At 46.7% G+C, this 8,815-nt stretch overlaps 1 protein-coding gene and 1 long non-coding RNA gene across 5 annotated transcripts in view; one reads left to right on the top strand and one right to left on the bottom strand.

The window, feature by feature from the left end:
* Positions 1 to 333: 333 nt before the first annotated feature.
* EDN1 (endothelin 1) lies at positions 334 to 4,323 on the bottom strand. Its single transcript, XM_002187644.7, has 5 exons — positions 4,189 to 4,323; positions 3,879 to 4,017; positions 2,751 to 2,909; positions 2,374 to 2,481; positions 334 to 1,627 (listed from the first exon to the last, which is right to left on the bottom strand). Exons 1-5 carry the CDS (start codon positions 4,250 to 4,252, stop codon positions 1,489 to 1,491), a joined length of 609 nt encoding a protein of 202 aa, XP_002187680.5. The 5' UTR covers positions 4,253 to 4,323; the 3' UTR covers positions 334 to 1,488.
* The window catches only part of LOC121469481 (uncharacterized), a 52,133-nt gene continuing 47,474 nt past the window's right edge, over positions 4,157 to 8,815 (top strand). For all 4 annotated transcript variants that reach the window (XR_012053899.1, XR_005979569.2, XR_012053901.1 and 1 more), the window contains exon 1: positions 4,157 to 4,295. This is a non-coding gene — a long non-coding RNA (uncharacterized lncRNA). The remainder of the gene's footprint in view (positions 4,296 to 8,815) is intronic.

Here is an 8,815-nt window from a genome sequence, read left to right as displayed (position 1 = left end):
CAGTGTGTGCGTTTTCCCCTCTAGTTCATCTATACCCACATCCTTAATGCCCTTATTTTAATGCTCTAGTACATCATACATGTGAGAAGAGTGCTCCAGGATAAATTCAGTTGTCCAATTTAGAGTTTGCCATGAAGACCTGATGAGCAACCTTGCAGCTAGAACAAGTGTCATCTGCTGTCTCACAGCTGGCACAAATTTTGATTCCTGTGATCTGGCTTGTCTAACAGCAGGGCAGTCATGTGCACACACCTCACCTAGGTCAGCTTTGTACGTGGGGCAATCTACCACCACCATGATCATAGAGCCACAGACTAAGGAAAAGCAAGCTAATACAGTAATTAAAAATATTTATTTCTGAAGATATTTAGATATTTACCTTGATAGGCATAAAGCATTTTCCAATTTCATACAGAAATACATAAAACATGCATAGACCAATATGGCCTACTTCAATGTGTATTCAACATGGTAAATATAATGAAGAACTTGTGTGAATATAAATACATGACACAAAAATAAGCACATAAGATTCAACTTTTCTGCAAATTCAACAATGTGAACAAATTCACTGCTATAAACATTCACCCAATATTAGCCTTTTGACTCTAATTCAAAACAACCCTTTGTCTCAATGTATTCCCACCAAACAAGGCCCTGAATAAATCTTGCAACAGCCTCTGGTACATCCCCACTTCAGTGCATTTTTGGTAGCATGTAAGACACAACAACCTCTATTATTAGAACTTCAGTTGACCAAATATCCTTGTTATGGGAAAATTAGTAGTGTCCTCGATAACTTTTATTTTATGTTGAAGAGTCCCTTTGGTATCCAAAGCCAAAGGACTTTGACTATGCAAACAATCAGAGTGCCTAACCCACATTCAGATAACTCTGGTTGTACAAGTAAACTAGACTTCTGAAAAAAGGCAAAGGGTTGCAGCTGATTAGTAAAGGCAATAACAAGGTGTAAAAATACTCTAGCAGGAGTGCAACAAACAGTACGCGAGGTAGACATGTATATATGCAGTCAGTCCTGATTAAAGTAGAACTGTGGCTTTCATTTTTGCATTTTAATCAAAAGGTAGTGTTCTTGAAGTTTGTACACTCAGATCTTGCTTTCTGTCCTTGCTAAGCATATCTGTGAGGTCTTCCTTGCGAGATGCTTTTGATGTAGACCCCGAAAGCTGCTCAATTGATGGGTAACGTTCCAGAAGCAGTATTCAAATATTTCTTCAGACAGATGGCTTTTCATGTATGTTACTGCAGATTTCCCTTCAGCCCTTCTACCCATCCACCTGAATTCCAAAATGATAAAATCCTTTGTCATTATATCTCCAAATACAGGACTTCTTAAGCACTTTGCTCCACTGTGCAAACACTTGGACAGAGGGGGCCTTTGCCATCATGGAATGTTGGAGTCAAGACAGAGTTTTCGCGATGCTTTGTCAGCAAGCGTTGTGGAGAAAGATTCAGGTGATCTCCCCACTAGGATGCTTTCAGGCTTTCCCTGACGCTTTGCCTTTTGTTCGCCCTGTTGTGTTTGAGCTTTCGCCCTTTCTGGAGCTCAGCCTTCAGCTTTGCGATACTGAAGGAAGCTTTGATACTGTTACCAATGGCTTCCAGCCTGCAAAATCAAGAAATGTACAATTTAGCATTGTGATAATAAAGATGCATCTCTAGCGTGAAAAAACTTAGTTTTTGCTTAAATAAATCTCAGTCTAGTTTCTACCATAGGATCCTAATAAACTGCTGTTCGCTATACCTCAGAATTAGGATAACTTAAGATACTTGAAATGTTGTATTCATAATTTCAATGCAAACATTAAATTAAAATATTCACTCAAATATAGATGCCCTAGAGTTCTTTAAGTAACCAGTCAGGAGGTCTCCAGTGGTTTTTTATGTTTCGTCTGTGCTGTTTCTTTTAGGTAAACCTGATCCTACTTCCAATGAATAGGTGCATTTTTCAAGTAAGCAAGCCCCACTTTCAAAAAATTATTTAAGACTTCCAGTGCCTAAGTCTCATTCAATATCATCAGGTTGCCTGCTCCCATAAGTCCTGTTCTGCTTGTGAAAGGAGCACTAAAGAATCTTCTTTAGTACAGGCAAACCTCTGTATTCCATACTTTTCCATGGGAATATGGCTGAGCACTGGATGCAAGCAGAGGACAGATGGGTGCTGAGCTCAGGGCCCGTGTCCTCACAAGCTAAAAACCCAGAGCATGAAGAAAAGCCCCAAGATATCCTCACTGATTTCTCCATAGCTCTCAAACTGAAACCACCAGCTAAGCTCAGGATGACCCGAAGGCAGGTGAACTGTGCTCTCTATTGCTGCTCTAGGGAACTACAACAGGATGAGAAGAAACTCACCGCTTCATTTTCTTGCTGTCAACAAGCTGTTGGTTCATGCATTTGGGTCCAAAGCAATTGCCGGCTTTGATGCGGTGCCATGAGGTTTTCTCCACTGTGGACTGAGCCCTGTTAAAAGGGAAAAGGTTCTGCTGTTAAAAAAAAAGCCAAGTCTGCAGTCCACAAGGTGAGGCATCTCATCAACCACTTCTCAAGGCATGTAATAAGCAATCTTTCTGGGCCAAGCCATAGTATGTATCATAAAAGTATGAGCACTCAGGTAGGAGGCAAGGCTTTGGGGAGAGTATTCGCTCAGCAAGTGCCAAAATGAGTAAGTGCACCACAATCCATCCCTTTCACATGCATTGCCTTTTAAAGAGTAGCAACAAGAGACGCACCAGAGATCTTTGCCTGCCTGGCAGAAGTTCAGACATTTCTTGTCTTTCTGGTTGGCACATCGGCATCTGCTGCTTGGTTCAGTGAGCATCTCCGGCACCATGTCCTTCAGTGATCTTCTGGGTCGAGAAGGGCCTCCCAGACCATATGGAACAGTCTTCCTATGATCAAAGAGACAACATAAAAGTCATTTAAATAATTCTGTGCCTTCAAAACACTGTGGGGTATTTTTGGGCAATCTTATCAACAGCATTGATTGCAGGAGTAAAGGCTGTGGGATTGGGAATGCCTCATTAGTCACAGTTTCCATGCAAATGCTTCTGATGATCCTGCAACATATTCATTAGCATGGCTACTGACAAGGATAATGACCTTTTAATTGTGATTTCACAAGGCTGTTGTGCCTCCCTATGCAACAGAAAGCAATAAAACCTCATCTCTTTGAACTTTGTCTACTGCCAACACTGAAAGAAGCAGTGAAAGTGAAGAACAGATTCTCTCTCAGAGGAAACCTAGCAGCAGAAGAAATCACTAGTCAAGTGTTTGCATCCTTAGGTGAGAGTCCGGCTCACTACTTTTTGGTGAGGAGACTATAGAAATGGATACTGTGCATAATCCTATTAACACGTGGGACGCATTAATTTGCAGCAGAGAGCAGTGAAAGGCAGCTAGAGCCACCCGGTGTCAAAATATTCCTTCCAACCTCCTAACTTGTCAGAAAGAAAACTGCTCAAATGCAGGCTGGCAAAATCAAGCCTTTGGCATTTTGTCTGATTCATAGTGAAAAGTATCCTGCAGTCTTTGCTGAGCAGCACCCAATGGAAATACTGCTGCCCAGATTTTAGGTGGGCAGGTGTTCTAGGGCTATTAGGAGCTATCTGCTCGATCTGTGTGGCCAAATCCTGCTCGCTTTCTTCTGGTGCATCTCGTTGCTAAATGTGTTAGAAAAGTAGGAGCAGGAGGTTAAAGCAGTAGGAGAAACTGTGCAAACAACTATTTCTTCCTCCCCTTCCCATCTCTGCAGGGGGGTTGTGGTTCTTAATTTTCGCCTTCACACCTCCCTCCCTTTCTTCCTAACCAAAGGGGAACCCGGCACTGGGGAACCGCTGAAACCCCTGCACTCCACTCACTCGGGGGTGTTGATCCAGATGATGTCGAGGTGGCAGAAGTAGACGCACTCCTCGTCCATCAGCGAGGAGCAGGAGCAGCGCCGGGCGCGGCGGTGCGCGGTGGCGGGGGGCGGCGCGGCGTCCGCTTCGGCTCCGGGGGCTGCGGGAGGGAGCGGCAGAGCTCAGCACCCGCGGCAAGGCAAGGCAAGGCACCCGCGCATCCCCTCCCGCTGCATCCCTCGGGCAGCCCTCCCCGGAGCCCGGCTGCGACCCCGCAGCCCCCGCGGGGCCGGCCCCGGGCGAAGGCGAGCGGCAGCGGACCGGCACCTACCTGCCGGCAGCAGCCCCGGGCAGAGCACGAAGAGCAGCGAGACGATCATGTGGCAATAATCCATAGCAGGCGGCGGAGGGCGGACGGAAGAAGTGAGGGGAAACAGGGTAAAAATTAATAAAAGGCGAGGGAAAAGCGGAGAAAGTGTCTCCCGGCGTGGGGACGGAGCGCCGTGGAAGGTGCCCTGCGTGGCGCGGCTCGGTGCGCCCCGGCGCGTCTGGCTGGCGCGGCGGTCCCCGGCGCCCTTTTATAGCGAACCCCCATGGAGCGGGTAAACAGCCCCGGCGCTATTTTATCCCGAGACAATGTTATTCTCCTATTAGTCACCGCGCGGCAACGTGCGGGCCGAGATAAGGCCGGGGCTGGAAAGGAAATCGCCTGCAAACTTCAAGAGCGGGGGGCGGCGGCGGCGGCGGGAGGGGGGCCGGGGGCGCCCCGGGGGCGGGGAGGGGCGCCAGGGGCCGCCAGGGGCCGCCCTGCCCGCGCGTCGCACCTGAGGGCGGCTCTGGGCTCCGGGATTCGGGAATTCGGGGATTCCGAGATTCGGAGATTCAGGGGTTCAGGGATTCAAGACTCAGGGCTGCGGGGCTTAAAGGTGCACCGATTCAAGGCTTCAGGGCTCCAGGACTCGAGGCTCTGGGCTCCACCTGCTGCTCCTGCTACTGCCTTGGGGAGAACTCAGCAGTGGGACGCGGGGGTCCCTTATGCGGGATGATGGATGCCTGACTGCGCTGGACCCTGCCCTGCTCCCCTCAGACCCTGTCAGGTGGGTCTGGGGTCTCAGGAGTTTGGCAGCAGCGGCGGCGCATTGGGGTATAATCTATCTCCCTTTTCTGCCGTGGTAGGGCAAGGTGCTAAACGTAGCATGTTTTGGGTGTAAGCAGGTGTGTAAAGCCAGGTAGGGAGGGAAAGAGGGAAGATCTGTGCCTACTCTTCGCCTTTGGCTCTCACCACTAATTCTGGCAAAGTGTTTTTTCTGGCATGTTCTTGTATTCAGCCTTCTGTCAAAGAGCAGAGTCAGTGTGGAAGCTGGACGCTTGAGGAGTGGCTGCAGCAGGGCCATGACAGATAGAGATATGCATGGAATCCACTGAGGTCCCAACTGAGGGAGCCAGCCCCTGACTATAAACTCAATTAAGTGAACTCAAAATGCCTGTGATCCGCCGTGGAGCCGTCGTGCTGCAAAGCGTGCCAGTTTCACCTATGATAAATAGATAAGACTCTCTTGGTATTTGTGGTATTTCCGTGCACTGTACTGTAATAATAGAGATGACCTTGGATATCACAAAGAGCGGGATTGTTAAGTGCAAGTTGCATTGTGCTCTGGCAGGTGAATGGCCAGTTTTTCGAAGTATCAGATTATACTGTGCCCCTGTATCATAGCGGACAGACTGTCTGCAGCCGTGCTGAGTCAGAATAAAGGTCCATTTAGCTGGTATCCTCTCTGCCACAATGGATGTTAGCAGATGGTATGAGAAGGAGTACAAGAATGGAATGCAAGTGGAGACTAATCCTTTCCTCGGTGTAACCTCCCTGCTTCTAACAGGATGAAGTGTAGGGGCTTTCCGAGCAATAATGAACATTTAGACCATTATGCCGAATAAACACCAGTGGCCCCATCCTGAGATGGTCATATCTATTTATCAAAGGTATTCTAAAAACTGTCCTGTAAAACATCTGTGAGTGGAGAAAGCTGGGTTATACAAATTTTTTTTTTCCACAACTTTCCAGCGTGGGAGTTTATTTTCCAGAGCAGGGATCATATCGTTTTGTGTATTATGTCTCCTTGTGTATGTAGGGCAGGATTTCCCAGAACGCCAATGTATCCGTACATATGTGTTTGAATTACTGCAGTCATGATAAGAATCTGCCAGCAGGGGTCACACAGCTACATACAAAGAGTAATCACAGCCCTCTGAAGTAATGAACTTTACCAGCGCCCAAAAGTTGGGGAAGAAACTTAGTGACTCTTTTTTCTTTCTTGGCATTAAAAATAAAATTTAAAAAATCAAAAAATTTAAAAAAAAAAAGGGAAAAGGAAAAAACATGAAGCAGTTGTGTGGGTTGAAAGATAGCAATCGTTCTGCATTGAATACAAATATGCATAGCCTTTCCAGGCCTGGCACTTAAAGACCGTCTTTCATGCCAGTGCTTATTTAGATTTTTTTCCTGAGATTCCTTTTTCTAAGATGTGCACTTGGAGCCAAAATGACTCACATTGGTGTAAGATATTTTCAGCCTTGTCAGAATACCTTGTTAGAAAGTATTTTGTTATCTGGCAAAAACAGCATGTATGTTTCCTCTGAGTAACAAGGAACAAACATATCGCAGGCACTTCTGAAGATGGTGTTCTTTTCTACTTTTCTTTTTCTAACAAAAACATCTTCAGCAATTTTTAATAAGAAATCATAAATATTATTGTTGTCAGAGATCCATTTCCTCTGATTCAGCGATTTTTGATAGCTTCACTTTCAGATCTTGAGACTAACCAGAATCGAGCTATTCCTGTTGCTTGAGTAATGCAAAAACAAACTTATGTTCCGTTTGTTAGCAGTGGCCTGGCTGGGTCATTTCAGGCCGCCAGGATTGCCAGGCCTGGAGGTGGGTTTCCCCAGGAAGGGGTAATCCTGACCCTTGCTTGGACACTGGGAGGTACCAGGATCAGCTTTGTTCTACACAGAAATCCCCTTTGGGAATCAAAGAAGGAAAATTTGCCCATTTTAAAGCTGTTTAAAGGAGGAGTCCAACAATAGGAGTCACAATAGGGGCCTTATAATATCTGCTGAAGAGGACCAAACTTTGGGTAGCAGTCAGTGTTTGCAGGATGGAAACACAAAGTCAGGTACTCCAGGAGTCGTCCCAGTGCACGCCAAGCCAGATCACCCCAAGAGCTGGGAAGTTTGCACCATATTTGCATTGCTGCCCATGTGGACAAGAGTGGAAGCAGGAGTTGAACCTGGCTGCTCCTGCAGCAGGCTTTGTCCCTTTCTAGCTGGAGCACTTTGGGCAGCCACCTCTGAGACATTGCGTTAAGGAGCAGAAACTCAGCTGATCAGTCAGGCTGTGGTTGTAATGTTCCAGCTGGAAAAGGCCATGGCACCGACTTTTCTAAAGGACATTTTGTTTAGTGTCAGAAAGAAATGCCTGCTTATCAGCAAAACAATAAAAGGAGACTGTAGAACTGTGCCTTTCTGTCTAGGGAGCAAGGAGAGCAACAAGCTGCTTTCTGCAGATTTGAAACACTATTCTCAATTAAGTGAAAGTTGTATAACTTGTCCTCTTACTTTCCTCACTGCCCCTCTTGCACCTTACTTTCCACTTAAGGGCTGTCCCATCTGCCTGTACCCCTTTTTATACAAGACACAATTTTTTTACATAACATGCAAGTCAAAGAGCTGACTATGCCATGCAGAAGGGACCTGGACAGGCTTGGGATGTGGGTCCATGCAAACCTCAGGAAGTTCAGAAGGACCAAGCACAAGATCCTACACAGGGGTCATGGCAATCCCAAACCCAGATACATGCTGAGAGATTAATGGATTCAGAGCAGTACTGAGGAGAAGGACTTGGGGTTTTTTTCATCCAGAGGGCGGTTGGGCACTGAAACAGGCTCCCCAGGGAAGTGGTCACAGCACTAAGCCTGACAGGGTTCAAGAAGCATTTGGACAATGTTTTTAGGCACACAGTGTGATTCTTGGTGTGTCGCGTGCAGGGCCAGGAGTTGGACTCAATGATCCTGATGGGTCTTTTCCAGCTCAGCATATTCTGTCATTCTGTGATTCTGTGACTGGGGGTTTTGGGGGATAAGAAGCTTGATGTGAGCTGGCAACACATGCTTCCAGCCCCTAAATTCAACTGTATTCTGGGCTGCATCAAAAGCAGTGTGGGCAGCTGGGAGATGATTCTGCCCCTCTACTCGGCTCTGGTGAGAGCATACCTGTAGTGCTGCATCCAGCTCTGGGATCCCTAGCACAGGAAGGACATGGACTTGTCGGAGTAAATACAGAGGAGGCCATGAAAATGCTCAGAGGGCTGGAGCACCTCTCCTGTGAAGACAGGCTGAGAGAGTTCTTCAGCCTGATGAAGAGACGGTTTCAGGGAGTCTTTAGAGCAGCCCTTCAATATCTCAAGGGGGGCAAGAAAGCTGGAGAAGGACTTTTTACAAGGGCATGTAGAGATTAAACAAGGGGAATGGCTGTACGCTGAAAAGAGGGTGGGTTTAGAATAGGAAGAAATTCTTTGCTGTGTGGGTGGTAAGGCACTGTAACAGATTACCCAGGGAAACTGTGGATGCCCATCTCTGGAAGTGTTGAAGGCCAGGTTGGATGGGGCTTGAGCAACCTGGTCTAGTGGAAGAGGACTTGGAATGAATGATCTTAACGGTCTAGTCCAACCCAGACCATTCTAGGATTCCATGATAATTTGAGCTCTTGAAAATTACCTTATTCTCGTCTGTCACTACCCAGCTCTATAATGTATTTTATTCTCCTTACAGCTGTGAGAGTTCTTAGGCAGAAATCTATTTTCTTGCAAACCAACTTTCTTCATTCTCCCCATCTCCAGTTAGTGAGGTTTAGCATGGGTGCCTGTCTCACAGTATACCTGTAGACTTATTAAAGTGATGAGG

Source organism: Taeniopygia guttata, chromosome 2 (genome assembly GCF_048771995.1).
Source record: "Taeniopygia guttata chromosome 2, bTaeGut7.mat, whole genome shotgun sequence".
Taxonomy (NCBI): domain Eukaryota; kingdom Metazoa; phylum Chordata; class Aves; order Passeriformes; family Estrildidae; genus Taeniopygia; species Taeniopygia guttata.
The sequence above is the reverse complement of the archived record's forward strand: the minus strand, read 5'-3'. Positions and strand labels throughout refer to the sequence as shown.

Bases quoted from the DNA above. Each gene is read 5' to 3' on its own strand.
- EDN1 (XM_002187644.7), bottom strand. From the start codon at position 4,252: ATGGATTATTGCCACATGATCGTCTCGCTGCTCTTCGTGCTCTGCCCG. The intron at 2,910-3,878 runs GTGAGTGGAGTG...CTTTGATCATAG, and splicing joins ATCTGGATCAACACCCCCGA to GAAGACTGTTCCATATGGTC. The intron at 2,482-2,750 runs GTGCGTCTCTTG...CCCTTTTAACAG, and splicing joins CAGGCAGGCAAAGATCTCTG to GGCTCAGTCCACAGTGGAGA.